Source organism: Pantherophis guttatus, chromosome 8 (genome assembly GCF_059756535.1).
Source record: "Pantherophis guttatus breed Tessera chromosome 8, ASM5975653v1, whole genome shotgun sequence".
Taxonomy (NCBI): Eukaryota; Metazoa; Chordata; class Lepidosauria; order Squamata; family Colubridae; genus Pantherophis; species Pantherophis guttatus.
In genome coordinates, this window is record NC_142070.1 from 78,259,438 (window position 1) to 78,277,500 (window position 18,063).

The 18,063-nt window shown below is 44.8% G+C and overlaps 1 protein-coding gene across 1 annotated transcript in view; it reads left to right on the forward strand.

Moving 5' to 3' along the window:
- The first annotated feature begins 2,279 nt into the window (after positions 1 to 2,279).
- NWD2 (NACHT and WD repeat domain containing 2) overlaps positions 2,280 to 18,063 on the forward strand; it is an 86,169-nt gene continuing 70,385 nt past the window's right edge. The window contains exon 1 of the mRNA XM_060690814.2: positions 2,280 to 2,430. Coding sequence (XP_060546797.2) covers positions 2,280 to 2,430 — 151 coding nt within the window. The remainder of the gene's footprint in view (positions 2,431 to 18,063) is intronic.

The following is an 18,063-nucleotide window of genomic DNA, read 5'->3' on the forward strand; positions in this document are numbered from 1 at the left end:
CTACCTCTACTCTACTGTATTCTACTCTACTGTACTCTACTCTACTCTACTCTACTCTAGTCTACTCTACTCTACTCTACTCTACTCTACTCTACTCTACTCTACTCTAGTCTATCCTATCCTATCCTATCCTATCCTATCCTATCCTATCCTATCCTATCCTATTCTTCATTCCATTGTTCTGTTCTGTTCTGTTCTATTCTATTATATTCTTCATTCCATTGTTCTGTTCTGTTCTGTTCTATTATATTCTTCATTCTATTGTTCTGTTCTGTTCTGTTCTGTTCTATTCTATTCTATTCTATTCTATTCTATTCTATTCTATTCTATTCTATTCTATTATTCTATTCTATTCTATTCTATTCTATTCTATTCTATTCTATTCTATTCTATTCTATTCTATTCTTCATTCCATTATCCTATGCTATCCTATCCTATTTTTCATTCCATTAGTTTGTTCTGTTCTGTTCTGCTCTGCTCTGTTCAGTTCTAGACTCCTACCTTGGGGAGGGGGTTGGACTAGAAGACCTCCAAGGTCCCTTCCAGGCCCAGGATTCTAGGTCTCCCTTTCCTTGTGGGAAGCCAACCCCACGAGACCTGCTCTCTCTTTCTCTCCCTCCACCCAGCCTTGAGGCTTACACCGACCGAACCAGGAGCTGGGATTGCGTGACTTTCTGCTCCCACCAGATGCTGGCAAGGCGGAGGCGCCCCGTTTTTTTCCCCCTTTACCTCGGATCGGATGCTCTGGTCCTCTTGGCCTTAAAGAAGCCGCAGCAGTTTCGAGACTTTCTCCCTCCGGTTGAAGACCCCTGGGGTGCCGGCTCGCCCCCTCCCGCAGGGACCCCAGGGATGACCCCCCCCTCCCCGGTCCTGCCTCTCTGCTCCAGCCAGCAAGCCCGCCCCCTGGAGGGAAGGTCCTTCGCTTGATCCCCTTCTTTCCTTTGCTCCCACCTCGGGGAAGGGCGGCGGAGGGTGGGGGGGGGGGAAGGGAGGGTGGAGAGATCGCTTTGGTGAATAAATCCTCCTTTCCATCTCCTCCTCCGACCCTCCTCCTCCTCTTCCTCTTCTTCTTCTTTTCTTCCTCTTCCTCTTCTTCTTCTTCTGATCCTTCTCCTGATCCTCCTCCTCCTCCTCCTCCTGCTACTTCTTCTCCTTCTTCTCTTCTCCTCCTCCTCCTCCTCCTCCTCTTCTCCTTCTCTCCTTCTCCTTCTTCTCTCCTTCACCTTCTTCCTCTTCCCCCTCTCCTTCTTCTTCCTCCTCCTCTTCTTCTTCTCCTTCTCTCCTTTTCCTTCTCCTCCTCCTCCTCTTCTCCTTCTCTTTCCCCTTCTTCCTCTTCCTCTTCCCTTCCCTTTCTCCTTCCTCTTCTCCTTCCTCCTCTTCCTCCTCCTCCTCCTCCTCTGATCCTTCTTCTTCTCCTCCTCCTCTTCTTCTCCTTCTCTCCTTCTCCTTCTCCTTCTCCTTCCCCTTCTTCCTCTTCCCTTCCCTTTCTCCTTCCTCTTCTCCTTCCTCCTCCTCCTCTTCTTCTTCTTCTCCTTCTTCTTCTCCTCCTCCTCCTCCACCTCTTCTTCTTCTCCTTCTCCTCCTCCTCATCATCATCCACTTCTTCTCCTCCTCCTCCTCCTCCTCCTCCTCTCCTCCTCCTCCTCCAAGGCTTCGGCGAGGAGAACCAAACGGCTTTGCTCCCCGCCTGCCGGCTGAGTTTCTTTCCTAGGAGGGGGGAAAAAAAAAAAAGAAAAAACTCCTATCGGGAAGGGGCGGTGGAGGAGGCGACCCACGCGAGACCCCCCCTTCCCCTCCTCCCCTCTCCCCCTCCCCCCTCCGCGTGTGGTTTCTTCCCAAGAGCCCAGCGGTGCCTTGACGCGGATGCTTGGCCGGCTGGGATCTCCGCGTGGTCTCCCCTCCCCTCCTTCCTTCCCTCCCTCGCCGGCCGGAGCGTTGCGTAAAGCGGGCTTGGGGGAGTGGGGAGCGCTTGCATTTAAGAGCCGAAGTTGGCCGGGGCCAAAGCTCTTGGAAGACAAAGCAGCGGAGGGCGCCGGGATTCCTCCTTGAGGACTAGAAGCAGCCCGGTTGGCGGAAAGTTTTTCTCTCGGCGAGACTCCCCCGCCCCCCCCCCCCATTCCCTCCACCCGGGCGCCGAGACAGGCCGAGGAGGAGCCGCCGCCGCCGCCGGGTAGGGAAAGCCCGGCCGGAGGAGGGGTTTGGCGGGGTGGGTGGGGAAGGGGGGACGAGCGGCGTCGCCCTTCTGCCAAAGGACGAGCCGGGCCGGCGGAGGCGGAGGGATGTGGCCGGCTGGCACGGCCGGCAAGCCGTCGGCTCCGCGGGATTCGGCGCTGCGGAAAGCGGCTTTCTCCGGCAACCTCTCGGCTCTGCCGCTGCACCTGGCGCCCAGCGGTCGGAGCGTGCGGGTCTTCATCAGCGCCAACCCCGAAGGTGAGGCAGCCTTCCTTCCTTCCTTTGCCTTCCTTCCTTCCTTCCTTCCTTCCCTCCTTCCTTCCTTCCTTCCTTCCTTCCTTTGCCTTCCTATCTTCCTTCCTTTGCCTTCCTTCCTTCCTCCCTTCCTTCCTTCCTTTGCATTCCTTCCTTCCTTTGCATTCCTTCCTTCCCTCCTTCCTTCCCTCCTTCCTTCCTTCCCTTCCTTCCCTCCTTCCCTCCTTCCTTCCTTCCTTCCTTCCTTCCTTCCTTCCTTTGCATTCCTTCCTTCCTTCCTTCCTTTGCATTCCTTCCTTCCCTCCTTCCTTCCTTCCTTTGCATTCCTTCCTTCCTTCCTTCCTTTGCGTTCCTTCCTTCCCTCCTTCCTTCCTTCCCTTCCTTCCCTCCTTCCCTCCTTCCTTCCTTCCTTCCTTCCTTCCTTTGCATTCCTTCCTTCCTTTGCCTTCCTTCCTTCCCTCCTTTGCATTCCTTCCTTCCCTCCTTCCTTCCTTTGCATTCCTTCCTTCCTTCCTTCTTATTTCACTTGTCTCCCTCCCTCTTTCCATTCCATCCTTCCTCCCTTCCTTCCTTCCCTCCTTCCTTCCTTTGCATTCCTTCCTTCCTTTGCATTCCTTCCTTCCCTCCTTCCTTCCCTCCTTCCTTCCTTCCCTTCCTTCCCTCCTTCCCTCCTTCCTTCCTTCCTTCCTTCCTTCCTTCCTTCCTTTGCATTCCTTCCTTCCTTCCTTCCTTTGCATTCCTTCCTTCCCTCCTTCCTTCCTTCCTTTGCATTCCTTCCTTCCTTCCTTCCTTTGCGTTCCTTCCTTCCCTCCTTCCTTCCTTCCCTTCCTTCCCTCCTTCCCTCCTTCCTTCCTTCCTTCCTTCCTTCCTTTGCATTCCTTCCTTCCTTTGCCTTCCTTCCTTCCCTCCTTTGCATTCCTTCCTTCCCTCCTTCCTTCCTTTGCATTCCTTCCTTCCTTCCTTCTTATTTCACTTGTCTCCCTCCCTCTTTCCATTCCATCCTTCCTCCCTTCCTTCCTTCCCTCCTTCCTTCCTTTGCATTCCTTCCTTCCCTCCTTCCTTCCCTCCTTCCTTCCTTCGCATTCCTTCCTTCCTTCCTTCTTTCCTATTTCACTTGTCTCCCTCCCTCTTTCCGTTCCATCCTTCCTTCCTTTGCCTTCCTTCCTTCCTTCTTTCCTATTTCACTTGTCTCCCTCCCTCTTTCCATTCCATCCTTCCTTCCTTCGCCTTCCTTCCTTCCTTCCTTTGCATTCCTTTGCCTGCCTGCCTTTGCCTTCCCTCCTTCTTGCATTCCCTTTCTCCCTTCCTTCCTCCCTTCCTTCCTTCCCTCCTTCCTTCCTTTGCATTCCTTTGCCTGCCTGCCTTTGCCTTCCTTCTTTCTTGCATTCCCTTTCTCCCTTCCTTCCTTCCTTCCTTCCTTCCTTCCCTCCTTCCTTCCTATTTCACTTGTCTCCCTCCCTCTTTCCATTCCTTCCTTCCTCCCTTCCTTCCTTCCCTCCTTCCTTCCTTTGCATTCCTTTGCCTGCCTGCCTTTGCCTTCCCTCCTTCTTGCATTCCCTTTCTCCCTTCCTTCCTTCCTTCCTTCCTTCCTTCCTTCCTTCCTATTTCACTTGTCTCCCTCCCTCTTTCCATTCCATCCTTCCTTCCTTCTCCTTCCTCTCTTCCTTCTGTCCTTCCTTCCTTCTTTCCCTCCCTCCCTCTTATTTCACTTGTCCCCCTCCCTCTTTCCATTCCATCCTTCCTTCTCCTTCCTTCCTCCCTTCCTTCTTTCCTCCCTTCCTTCTTTCCCTCCCTCCCTCTTATTTCACTTGTCTCCCTCCCTCTTTCCATTCCATCCTTCCTTCCTTCTCCTTCCTTCCTCCCTTCCTTCTTCCCTCCGTCCCTCTTATTTCACTTGTCTCCCTCCCTCTTTTCATTCCGTCCTTCCTTCCTTCTCCTTCCTTCCTTCTTTCCCTCCCTCCCTCTTATTTCATTTCTCTCCTTCCCTCTTTCCATTCCATCCTTCCTTCCTTCCTTCTCTTTCCTTCCTCCTTTCCTTCTCCTTCCTTTCTCCCTTCCTTCTTTCCCTCCCTCCCTCTTATTTCACTTGTCTCCCTCCGTCTTTCCATTCCATCCTTCCTTCTCCTTCCTCCCTCCCTTCTTTCCTCCCTTCCTTCCTTCCTATTTCAGTCCTTCCTTCTATCTTTCCTTCCTTCCTTCCTTCCTCCTCCCTTCCTTCCTCCTTTCTCCCTTCCTCCTTTCCTTCCTTCCTTCCTTCCCTCCTATTTCACTTGTATCCCTTCCTCTTTTCCTTCCTCCCTTCTTTCCTTCTTTCCTTCTTCCTTCCTTCCCTCCTATTTCACTTGTCTCCCTTCCTCTTTTCGTTCTTCTCTTCTTCCCTTCTTTCCTCCCTCCCTTCCTTCTTTCCTTTGCTTGCTTGCTTGCTTGGATCTTATTGGAGCTGTGCCTTTGGCCGGACTCAAGAGGGGAGAAGAGGGGACAGCCGAGATTCTGGGTTGGCTTTGCACTGGGCCAACTTTCCATGACACCCAGAACCGCCCGAGGGGTCTGGAGCCCAGTTAGGCTCGAGGGAATTGTGAATTGGGCAAGAAAAGGTCATGGGTAAGGAAGCTGGGATGCAGCTTCCTAGCAGGGCCTCACATTAGACGATGTGCTCTTGTTTCTCATTTTTATTTAATTTCTACTCTGACTGTAAAGGGGAGGTGGAGTGGGGAGTACTGCTGCCACCATCCTAAAACCAGCTTTAAAAGAAAGCATGGTTGGCAGTCTGGGGAGAAGGGAGGGGTATTTAAGGGTGTCTGCAAAGTTTCAGGCATCTGTTTTGTCTACAAAAGCCTCTCTCCCTCTCCCCTCTTTCTTTCCTTTTTTTAAAGAAGACGTTTAAAAAGAGAAAAAGTTGATTTCTCTGGAGGCATCAGCACTAGCAGGCTGCCTCTAAGGCCTGCAGTCCATCTTATTTGCCCTAGGAAAAAATGCTGCATTTTCTGGCAACTAAGAGAGGAGTAACTAGAAGGTGCTATTTTTTCCCTAATTCAAAGGAGGGTAAGTGAGTGAGTGGAGAGGAGGGAGGGAGGGAGGGAGGGAGGGAGGGAAGAAAGGAAGGAAGGAAGGAAGGAAGGAAGGAAGGAAGGAAGGAAGGAAGGAAGGAAGGAAGGAAGGAAGGAAGGAAGGAAAGATGGAGAAAAAGGGAAAGAGAAAGAGAGAGAAAGATGAAAGAAAGAGAGAGAAAGAAAGATGGAAGGAATGAAAGGTGGAAGGAAACAAAGATGGAAAGAAAGGGAAAGAGAAAGAGAGAGAGAAAGATGAAAGAAAGAGAGAGAGAGAAAGATGGAAGGAATGAAAGGTGGAAAGAAACAAGGTTGGAAAGAAAGGGAAAGAAAGAGAGTAGGAAGGAAAGAAAGAAAGAAAGAAAGAAAGGAAGGAAGGAAGAAAGAAAGAAAGAAAGAAAGAAAGAAAGAAAGAAAGAAAGAAAGAAAGAAAAAAGGAAGGAAGGAAGGAAGGAAGGAAGGAAGGAAGGAAGAAAGAAAGAAAGAAAGAAAGAAAGAAAGAAAGAAAGAAAGAAAGAAAGAAAGAAAGATTGACCTTCTTGTCTTTCACCTCTCAAAGAGATTCAGTAAAATGTTCTGTTTTGGTCTTTTCTCGAAAGTGGGGAAGTCTTGAACGCTGTATGACAGGTTCCGCTTCAAGGAAAGGCCCCAACGTTTCAGCACAATACTTGGGAGAATTGTGACCGTAGCATCCACCTATTAGGCAATTGTGCAAAAGGGAGCAGGTTTTCACCTTGGGAGTTACATCGCATTTAAAGCCGCAGACTTTGTCTTCCTGTTCCACTTTGCTATGTGTGTCAATTAACCCTTTCCAAAATAGGAATTCAAAGTATATCTCTTTGAGTTCTGCGACTAGGAGCTTGGAATAATTCTGAAACTAAATAACTGTTTTGTTGAGTGCTTCCTTCTTGAACATATTATACATTGGAACTGTTATGCATTTTTTTTAAAAAAAAAAACAGATTAAATAACTTCTGGACTCTTTTGCAAACCTAAGTACATGTACGCGATGCGATGCAACCGTCTTTCATGTTCTATTTTCAGTGAGCAGAGTCTCCTTGTTGCTCATCCTATTCTCATTTTACTTCGCCCTTGAGCCGAAAGTTCATTAAATTATATTGCTCTTCAGTTTGCAGTGACAGGAGACATTCCTACCTGTCTGTCTGGGTTTTTTTTTTTATTTTTATTATGATGATGATTACTGTGTCCAGTCCTCCGTTGAAATACAGCGGGAGAGAAGATTGAGTCCTCTAAAGCTCAGAGTTTGCAATAGATGTACACAGTGTCCCAGGAAAACTGGCAAGTAGCCCACTACTTAAAAGACAAACAGTAAGGATGAGAAAAAGATGTTTCTAATTTCTTTGGCAAAAACCTCTTTCGGAGATTGAAGTCAGGCGGAGAGGCAGAAGGTCTTTTCCGGAGTTGTTTATTGCCAAAGACGAAAAGCCCGGATTGTCTGCTGAATTATTGCTCCACAAAAGACGTGGCTACTCGTGAGAGGAGCCTCACGCCCTCTTCACAAGAGGTCTTCATTCATTTCCTCTTTTTAAATCTAATTATCGCTGTCTGATTCAGAGGGGGTTTTTTAGAGAAAGGGCAAGTTCGAAGCAAGTTCTTGCAAAGGGAACTGTCCGTGGTGCTGAAAATGAGATGGCATGTTGGAAGCGATGGGATGGGATGGGATGGGATGGGATGGGATGGGATGGGATGGGATGGGATAGGATAGAATAGAATAGAATAGAATAGAATAGAATAGAATAGAATAGAATAGAATAGAATAGAATAGAATAGAATAGAATATTGACTGTTTCCCTATGACTATCATTAAGTGTTGTACCTTATGATTCTTGACGAATGTATTTTTTCTTTTATGTACTCCAAGAGCGTATGCACCAAGACAAATTCCTTGGGTGTCCAATCACACTTGGCCAATAAAGAATTCTATTCTATTCTATTCTATTCTATTCTATTCTATTCTATTCTATTCTATTCTATTCTATTCTATTCTATTCTATTCTACTCTACTCTACTCTACTCTACTCTACTCTACTCTACTCTACTCTTCGGGTAGGGTAGGGTAGGGTAGGGTAGGGTCGGGTAGGGTAAAGTAGAGTAGAGTAGAGTAGAGTAGAGTAGAGTAGAATAGAATAGAATAGAATAGAATAGAATAGAATAGAATAGAATAGAATAGAATAGAATAGAATAGAATAGAATAGAATAGAATAGAATTCTTTATTGGTCAAGTGTGATTTGACACACAAGGAATTTGTCTCCGGTGCATAAGCTCTCAGTGTACATAAAGATATATAAGTGATAAATCATGATCATAGTCATCATAAATACAGTTGCTCCAAAATCATTCAAATTGCCACAGTACAAGAGCTGGTTGCCAATGTTATAATGTCAAGAGCAAGCAAACATGAATGTCTGCGGTTGTAAATTAGCAGAAATTTTAGTTAAAACCCATCTACGTGTTAGAAAAACTTACTTTAAGATATTGTGAGGTGCAGCTGCATATGTAACTACTTCAGAGTTGCATGCTTAATTCTAATTCTGGAGTAAACTTGCATCTAAATGAGGCACAGTAAGATAAAAATTTCCAGGTGCCAATAGCAATATTTCAGGTTTCCTGTACTTATTTGTGAAAGCATTTAGGGTTTTTGATTATTTTTTATCAAACTACTATGCAAACTATAGTAACATTTACTTAACCACTGTTTGTTTGTTTTTATGAAATTACTATACAAACTATAGTCACATTTTTTAACCATTCTTTGTTTGTTTTTATCAAACTACTATACAAACTATAGTAACATTTACTTAACCATTCTTTTTTTGTTAGTATCAAACTACTATACAAACTATAGTAACATTTACTTAACCATTCTTTGTTTTTAGCAAACTACTATGCAAACTATAGTAACATTTACTTAACCATTGTTGTTTTTAGCAAACTACTATACAAACTATAGTAACATTTTCTTAACCATTCTTTTTTTGTTTGTATCAAACTACTGTACTATACAAACTATAGTAACATTTACTTACCCATTGTTTGTTTTTAGCAAACTACTATACAAATTATAGTAACATTTCCTTAATCATTCTTTCTTTGTTCTTTTTCAAACTACAATAGTAACATTTACTTAATCTTTCTTCAGTCTGGTTAGCCCTTCATAAAGGGATCTGCACCAAGTTATGCCACCTTTCACGATTTCTTTCAAACAACATTTCATGCAATTTTATTTTATTCGACGATCGACCCCAAATTAGAAACCCAAATGTAATAAATTCTGGGAACAGCATAACATTTCAAATTGAAGAGACCGTTTTTGGAAAAACTCAGCCAAAGAATCTAAGACTGTACGTGGAGTTTCACAGCTTCACATCGGCTAAACGTTGTGTGATAAATGTACAGGTTTTAATGAAAATATAATTTTCTGACTGTGTCTTTGGAAGAATGATTAACTTCCTTCGCATTGTGCAAAAGAGGAATTTTATTAAAGGCTATCATTTGATCTTAATTGGAAGCTGCAGAAAGGATTAGCTCAGAGGAATCAAAGTACTTGCCTTAAACCTGAAGTGGCACGAGGACCCATGTCGCCTGGCACGCGCGGCATCGCCTGTTCGTCTTCCGGGTTTCTGGCACACGCGCGTGCGACGATCGGTTCGCCTTTTTTGCAGGTCCTATGCTTCCTTGTGTGAGCATCTGCGCTGACAGTGGTGGAATTCAAATTTTTTCACTACCGGTTCTGTGCGCGTCGCTTGGGCATGGCTTGGTGGACATGGCAGGGGAAGGATACTGCAAAATCCCCATTCCCACCCCACTCCAGGGGAAGGATATTGCAAAATCTCCATTCCCACCCCACTCCAGGGGAAGGATACTGCAAAATCCCAATTCCCTCCCCTCTCCTGGGGGAAGGATATTGCAAAATCTCCATTCCTACCCCACTCCAGGAGATGGATATTGCAAAATCCCCATTCCCTCCCCACTCCTGGGGGAAGGATATTGCAAAATCTCCATTCCCACCCCACTCCAGGGGAAGGATACTGCAAAATCTCCATTCCCACCCCACTCCAGGGGAAGGATACTGCAAAATCCCCATTCCCACCCCACTCCAGGAGAAGGATACTGCAAAATCTCCATTCCCTCCCCACTCCAGGAGATGGATATTGCAAAATCCCCATTCCCTCCAAACTCCTGGGAGAAGGATTTTGCAAAATCTCCATTCCCAACCTACTCCAGGGGGAAGGATACTGCAAAATCTCCATTCCCAACCTACTCCAGGGGAAGGATACTGCAAAATCCCCATTCCCTGCCCACTCCTGGGGGAAGGATATTGCAAAATCTCCATTCCCACCCCACTCCAGGGGAAGGATACTGCAAAATCTCCATTCCCACCCCACTCCAGGGGAAGGATACTGCAAAATCCCAATTCCCGCCCCACTCCAGGAGAAGGATACTGCAAAATCTCCATTCCCTCCCCACTCCAGGAGATGGATATTGCAAAATCCCCATTCCCTCCAAACTCCTGGGAGAAGGATTTTGCAAAATCTCCATTCCCAACCTACTCCAGGGGGAAGGATACTGCAAAATCTCCATTCCCAACCTACTCCAGGGGAAGGATACTGCAAAATCCCCATTCCCTGCCCACTCCTGGGGGAAGGATACTGCAAAATCCCCATTCCCACCCCACTCTGGGGCCAGCCAGAGGTGGTATTTGCCGGTTCTCCGAACTACACAAAATTTCCGCTACCGGTTCTCCAGAACCTGTCAGAACCTGCACGCTGGCAATCTGATTCTCGCATGTGCATGCACTCCAGAAACCCGGAAGAGTAGCTGGCTAAAACCGGAAGTTCAGTAGCTGAAACCGAATGTTCATTTTTGGGGGCATGCATGCACCCTGGGCAGCTCCTCTTCCGGGTTGCCGAAAAGTTTCACCATCACTGGCATAAACCATAACTAAAATACAGGAAGTCCTCGAGTTATGAAACACAATTGAGCCCAACATTTTTTGTAGCTAAGCGAAACATTGGCTAAGTGAGTTTTGTTCCATGTTGCTGTTGTGGTCCCACCCTCTGAGCCTGTCCCATCGGAGGAAGAAAGCTCCGAGCATGAGGAAGAGGAGTCAGCCAGGCCTCCCTCTCCAGGCCCCTCCCCTCTGGCACTGTCTCAGGTGCCGGCCGAGGGAGAGGAGATTAGCAGGGAGACAGGTGGCTCGGATGAGAGCGAGGGGGAGACATCATTCCTGGACGCACGCCTCCGAAGGCGTGATAAACATTTGCAGCAGCTCAGGAGGCGTGCTAGGGATTAGAACTGAGTCACTGGACCACACCCCAGAGACTATATAATAGAGGGTGGTGGCCAGCGATCCCTGTGACGAACAAAAGTAAACCTTGGATAGTCACTAAAGCCTTGTCCGGAAACTGCTGAGAGGAATATTATTTCTGTTGGACTCTTGCACGCTAAGTATCTTATCTTTCTGTTTTGTGGAAATAAATGCACTTGACAGACGGTGTGTATATCGCTGCCAAGTTGGAGATAAAGACCTGGGTGTGTGCCAAAGTGTTTCCTTAACCCTCGGCTGGCTGTGTTTGTGTGTGTGTGTGGACGGGGACAGATCAGTTGCCACCTTTCTTGCCACCGTTGTTAAGTGAATTCTGCAGCAGTTAAGTTAGTAACGTAACGGTTGTTAAGTGAATCTGATTCCCATATTGGATTTGGCTGGTCAGAAGGTGACAAAAGGTGACCCCAGGGCATGACCACCGTCGTAAATATGAGTCATTTTAAATTGCAGTTTTAAAATACAGGTAGTCCTGAAATTTAATGGAGTCCAAAATCTTTGTTGTTGTTGTTAATTGCAAAATCGTGTCCGGCCCATCGCGACCCCATGGACAACGTTCCTCCAGGCCTTCCTGTCCTCTACCATCCTCTGGAGTCCATTTAAGCTCACGCCAACTGCTTCAGTGACTCCATCCAGCCACCTCGTTCTCTGCCATCCCCTTCTTCTTTTGCCCTCCATCGTTCCCAGCATTAGGCTCTTCTCCAGTGAGTCCTTCCTTCTCATTAGGCGGCCAAAGTATTTGAGTTTCCTCTTCAGGATCTGGCCTTCTAAAGAGCAGTCAGGGTTGATCTCCTCTAGGACTGACCGGTTTGATCTCCTTGCAGTCCAAGGGACTCGCAGGAGTCTTCTCCAGCACCAGTCCAAAATTTATGGAATGTAATTGAGTCCAAAATTTACGTTGCTAAGCAAGACAGTTGTTTTGTTCAGTGAGTTTTGCCCCATTTTATGACCTTCCTTGCCACGGTTGTTAAGCGAATCACTGCAGCGGTTAAGTTAGGAGCACGGCTGAGAAGCGAATCTGGTGTCCCCATGGATTTTCCTCATCAGAAGGTCGCAAAATGGGATCACCTGACCGTCATAAATAGGAACCAATTGGCAAGTGTCTGAATTTTGATCATGTGGCCACAAGGAGGTTGCAACGGTTGTAAGCGTGAAAAACAGTCGTGAGTCACTTTTTCCCGTGCCCTTGTAATGTCGAACGGTCCCTAAGTGAGCTGTTGTAAGTCAAGGACTGTCTATACAGGCATCAGTGGTAGGTTGCTCCCAGTTCGCACCAGTTCCCAAGAACCGATAGTAAAAATTTGCAATAGTTCCTATAACCGGTAATAACATTGGCTGGCCACGTCCCTGAACTCGCTTTCTCCACCCATCTCATCAGAGGCTTTTTTTTTTTTACTTTTAAAAGTATTTTTTCTACAACCTCTTCAGCCGAAAAAAATGCTTTTAAAAGTAAGGGAAAAAAAGCCTCTGATGAGCCCGCGGCTCAGCTGGGAACGTCAAGAGGCTTTTCAAAGCATTTTTTCTACCACCTCTTCACCTGAAGAGGTGGTTAAAAAATGCCTTTAAGAGCCTCTGACGATCCCAGCTGAGTTGCCTGATCGGCAGAGGCTCTTCAAAGCATTGTTTTCTGCAACCTCTTCAGCCAAAGAGGTGGTTAAAAACATGCCTTTAAGAGCCTCTGACGATCCCAGCTGAGTTGCCTGATCGGCAGAGGCTTTTCAAAGCATTGTTTTCTGCAACCTCTTCAGCTGAAGAGGTGGTTAAAAACATGCCTTTAAGAGCCTCTGACGATCCCAGCTGAGTTGCCTGATCGGCAGAGGCTCTTCAAAGCATTGTTTTCTGCAACCTCTTCAGCCGAAGAGGTGGTTAAAAACATGCCTTTAAGAGCCTCTGACGATCCCAGCTGAGTTGCCTGATCGGCAGAGGCTTTTCAAAGCATTGTTTTCTGCAACCTCTTCAGCCGAAGAGGTGGTTAAAAACATGCCTTTAAGAGCCTCTGACGATCCCAGCTGAGTTGCCTGATCGGCAGAGGCTCTTCAAAGCATTGTTTTCTGCAACCTCTTCAGCCGAAGAGGTGGTTAAAAACATGCCTTTAAGAGCCTCTGACGATCCCAGCTGAGTTGCCTGATCGGCAGAGGCTCTTCAAAGCATTGTTTTCTGCAACCTCTTCAGCTGAAGAGGTGGTTAAAAACATGCCTTTAAGAGCCTCTGACGATCCCAGCTGAGTTGCCTGATCGGCAGAGGCTTTTCAAAGCATCGTTTTCTGCAACCTCTTCAGCCGAAGAGGTGGTTAAAAACATGCCTTTAAGAGCCTCTGACGATCCCAGCTGAGTTGCCTGATCGGCAGAGGCTCTTCAAAGCATTGTTTTCTGCAACCTCTTCAGCCGAAGAGGTGGTTAAAAACATGCCTTTAAGAGCCTCTGACGATCCCAGCTGAGTTGCCTGATCGGCAGAGGCTCTTCAAAGCATTGTTTTCTGCAACCTCTTCAGCCGAAGAGGTGGTTAAAAACATGCCTTTAAGAGCCTCTGACGATCCCAGCTGAGTTGCCTGATCGGCAGAGGCTCTTCAAAGCATTGTTTTCTGCAGCCTCTTAAGGTTGTAGAAAAAATGCTTTTAAAAGTAAAAGCATTTTACTTTTAAAATGCCACGCCCACCCAGTCACATTACCCCCACCAAGCCACGCCCACAAAATAAGCCACGCCCACAGAACCAGTAGTGAAAAAAATTAGAACCCGCCCCTGACAGGCATTAGTTAGCAAACTGCAGTATGGCTTAATTATTAACTGAAGATTGCACCATCTAACCATATTTGACGGATCTCAAGCAAGGTGATGCTTGTTTAGTATTTGAATGGAAGACAATCTGGAAATCTTTTAGCTGGCTGGGAAGTCAGAAAGACATTCTAGGGAAAAAAATGACCTATCATTTCCATAACGTCACTAGTAAAACTTTAAAGAAATATCTGTAATCATCAAGAGGGTAGTTGAATTCAAGTGTCTTTCCCCCCCCCATGTATATTTATTTCGTTCAGAAGAAAATTAAAATACAAAACTCGCCCCCCAAAAATTCAAGAAGACAAAAACGAAAAACAAAACAGACAAATTGTTTAGGTAAGTTGCATTAAAAAAACACACTAGACACCTATTGAATACTGATTAATGTATTACTACAACATTAGATACCACCTCTTGTAAAATAGCCCCCCCCAAAAAAAATTTTTTTAAACCACTAGATCTATTTGCAACTTGTTGGCCTGTCTTCTATATGTTGTACTAGCTGGACAGCCGTGCTTCGCTATGAAACGATGTCATCGGGCATGATAAATTGACACTTAAAGTCTGAAAGTTAATGTAGAATGTGTAACTCTGTAGCATCAGAGTGTGTTAATATAAGGCAGTTGGAACAGAGGGGGAAGGGGAATAGACTATCCCAGCCCGCAAGCCGGATGAGTCATGCTCTGGCCACGCCCATGCCCGATTTAGCGAACGGGAAGCATCAGAGCATGTTAATATAAGGCAACTGGCAGTTGGGACAGAGTTCCTTTCAGGTGGGGAGGGGGGAGTAGAACATCTAACTCTTTAGCATCAGAGGGTGTTAATATAATACTGTATATGAAATACTAATGCTCTGATGGTCATTTGGAAAACTCCTTTCTTAGTGAGCACCTAGAAGCCAAGAGGAACATACGTGGCAAATTTCAAGTTTGTAGGCTTTACGGTTCTGGAGATTTCATGATTACGGTGTGAGTGGTTTTCGCTTTTATATATATATAGATTAGTGACAAAGTAGTTAAACAGAAAAAATGATAATAGGCTAACAGAACAAAATTAAAGTTTCAAAACTCCCTACGCTGTTTTATGTAATCCACTCGTAGAAAATTTACCATGGCATTTTATCGATCCCAAATCATCCCAAAAGTTATAAATAGATTATCCTGCGTCAAATATCCATGTTTGTTTCTTAATGGCCTCTTTTAATAGCCTGTCTTAATATCCCAGTCTCTATCTACCCTGAGCTCAAGTGTCTTAATATGTCTGAATTAGAGAGGGAGGTGGAAGGTTAAGAAATATGAAAAATAAGTAAATAAATAAATACATAAATAAATAAATAAGTTTATAAAACATTTAAAAATGGAAAACAACCTCTGAACTTCTGTTTTGACTATTAGTCAACCCACGTATTGATTCAATTTAATATATTTTCTACTGGCAGTCAATTTTAGAATCCCTCAAGATATTAAAATGTATTTGCACATCAAGTTTATTGATAATTGTTCTGGAGAAAATGAATATTTTCTTTTCCTTTTTCTTTTTTTTTCTTTTTCTTTTTTTTTTTTTGAAAAACCTTTATTAACACATAAAATCCAAAAATACAAGTTAAAATACCTCTATAACAAAAATACATCCGTAATAATTATACAATTCAACGTCTTTCTGACAGTACTTAATTCTTAACTTTCTTCGTCTATTCCCACATATTCCTACTTAATCAACATATTTAATCCCATTTTATATCTTATTTTGTTCTATACATTCCTTATTTTTAATTTCTATCCAGTGATACCAATTGTCCCAAGTTAAGTAATATTCCGAGTCTTCCTTATTATTTAATTCTAAAGTAAGTTTGTCCATTTCTGCACATTTGAAAATTTTCCAGATTATTGCACAGTCTGTTGGAATAGTGGACATTTTCCAAGTACAATTCTAGCTGCTGTAGTTATATGAATAAATATTTTATCCTTTTAGGGTAATTTTCTTTAATAATCCCCAGAAGAAACAGTTCAGGTTTAAATTCTATTTTATAGTGTGTAATTTAAATGAAAATGAATATGTTCATTTGCATTTCTTGTAGCACTGGCATAACCACAGCCAAATAGTCTCGACATCAATTTGTTTTGTTATGTCATGTCATGTTATTGTATTATTGTATTGTATTGCGTTGCATTGCATCGCATTGCATCATATCATCATATTATATTATTATATTAATACAGCTTGTATATCATCACATTTCTACAGAATTCATACCTCTTTGAAATCTCCTTTCTTAATTAATCTAATTTGAGAACAGGGACGCAGTGGCTAAGATGCTGAGCTTGTCGATCAAAAGGTCAGCAGTTCAGCGGTTCGAATCCCTAGTGCCGTGTAATGGGGTGAGCTCCCGTTCCTTGTCCCAGCTTCTGCCAACCTAGCAGTTCGAAAGCACGTAAAAAATGCAAGTAGAAAAATAGGGACCACCTTTGGTGGGAAGGTAACAGCGTTCCGTGCGCCTTTGGCATTGAGTCATGCCGGCCACATGACCACGGAGACATCTTCGGACAGCACTGGCTCTTCGGCTTTGAAACGGAGATGAGCACCGCCCCCTAGAGTCGGGAACGACTAGCACATATGTGCGAGGGGAACCTTTACCTTTACCTTTAATTTGAGAACCTTAATAACAAAAACTGAATCCTGTTTTTGCTCTTGCTCATTTTTAGGTTGTTTTTTTTAACCATTTTAAAAAAATAAACCACTCTTAGAAACAGTCTAATTGGGAAAAAAAAAGGATTAGAAATACTAGTCTGCTTTACTTTCTCGTCTACGCCCAGAAAATTACACCCGTTACTATTCCTCGTTTACTTTTAAATAAAACAAACAATCAAATGTGAGTTTTACCCAGGTGGTTGGAGTTGTGAGGGATTCTGAAAATTGAAAAAAAATGAAAGAAGGAAGACTGACTGGTTTAAAGGTTCAGTAGAATATTAGTTACACACTGCAGAATATTGGTTACGCTACACTACGTCACAACAGTTTGTTTAGTGACTGTTCAAAGTTATAACGGCAGTGAAAAATGTGACTTTGGATCAGAGGTGGTATTCAGCCGGTTCGGGAAAACTGGTAGCGGAAATTGCAGGTGGGCCCGTTCAGCTGCCCCGGCTCTATGCTGTCCTATTTAGGCAAATTTTTGAGGCCAGGCGTATGCGCGGAAGGGGCACATGTGAGCAAAGCACATGCACGGAAGGCTGGGCACATGCGCAGAGGGCTAAGCACATTTGCGGAGGGCCAGGCATATGCATGGAGTGCCAGGCGCACACACTCATATTTTCAGTGCTGGGCGAACCGGTAGGTAAATTATGTGAGTCCCCCCTCTGCTTAGGACCATTTTTCACACGTACAACCATGGCAGCATGTCCATGGTCATGTGATTAAAATTCAGATGCTTGGCAATTGGTTCATATTTACAACGGGATCACATGATCAGTTTTTTAACCTCCTGACAAGCAAAGTCAACAGGGAAGCCAGATTCACAACTGTGTTCGGTGGTGAGAACCGTGGTGAGAAAAGTCGTAAAATAGAGCAATAATCGCTTAACTCATGTCTCACTTAGCAACATAAATTTGGGGCCCAATTGTGGTCATAAGTCAAGGACTACCTGTAATTGAAAAACAGAACTTAGTACAAAGGAAAACATACACATCAGTTAGTTTTGTTACTATGTTAATCAGTGGAGGGTTTCTACCGGTTCACACCGGTTCGGGCAAAACGGTAGAGGCGGTAGTGGGAGGCTCTGCTCACCCGCCCGGATGTCATCATGGGCGCTCTTCACATGCACAGTAGCGCCATGCGCGCTCACAGTTCTGAATTGGGAGCGAAGGTAAGTGGAAACCACTACTGATGTTAATGTAATATTTTCCAATTTTAATAGGCCCCAAATTCTTATTATGCAGACAAAAGCAGGTCACAACGTAATATCAAACGGGGGCTTTATCATGTCTGCATGGAGATTTCAGATATGATAAATTTCCATCCTGGATAAGAATTTCATTCCAATCCTAATATATCATCTGCCGTTATTAAATGTGTATAGAGCAGGGGTGAAATGCTCCCGGTTCGGAACGGATCGCCCAATCCGATAGCAAAAAGAGGGTGGTTCGGAGAACCGGTAGCAAAAATCCCTGCACCACCCCCCCCGCCATGCCCAGCTGAGCCGTGTGATCATCGGAGGCTGGTTTTTTTACTTTTAAAAGCATTTTTTTCTGCAACCTCTTCGGCCGAAGAGGTTGTAGGAAAAAAAAATGCCTTTAAAAGCCTCTGGCGATCCCAGCTGAGTTGACTGATCATCAGAGGCTTCTAAAAGCATTTTTTTCTGCAACCCCTTCAGCCGAAGAGGTTGTAGAAAAAAAATGCCTTTAAAAGCCTCTGCTGATCCCAGCTGAGTTGCCTGATCATCAGACACTTCTAAAAGCATTTTTTTCTGCAACCCC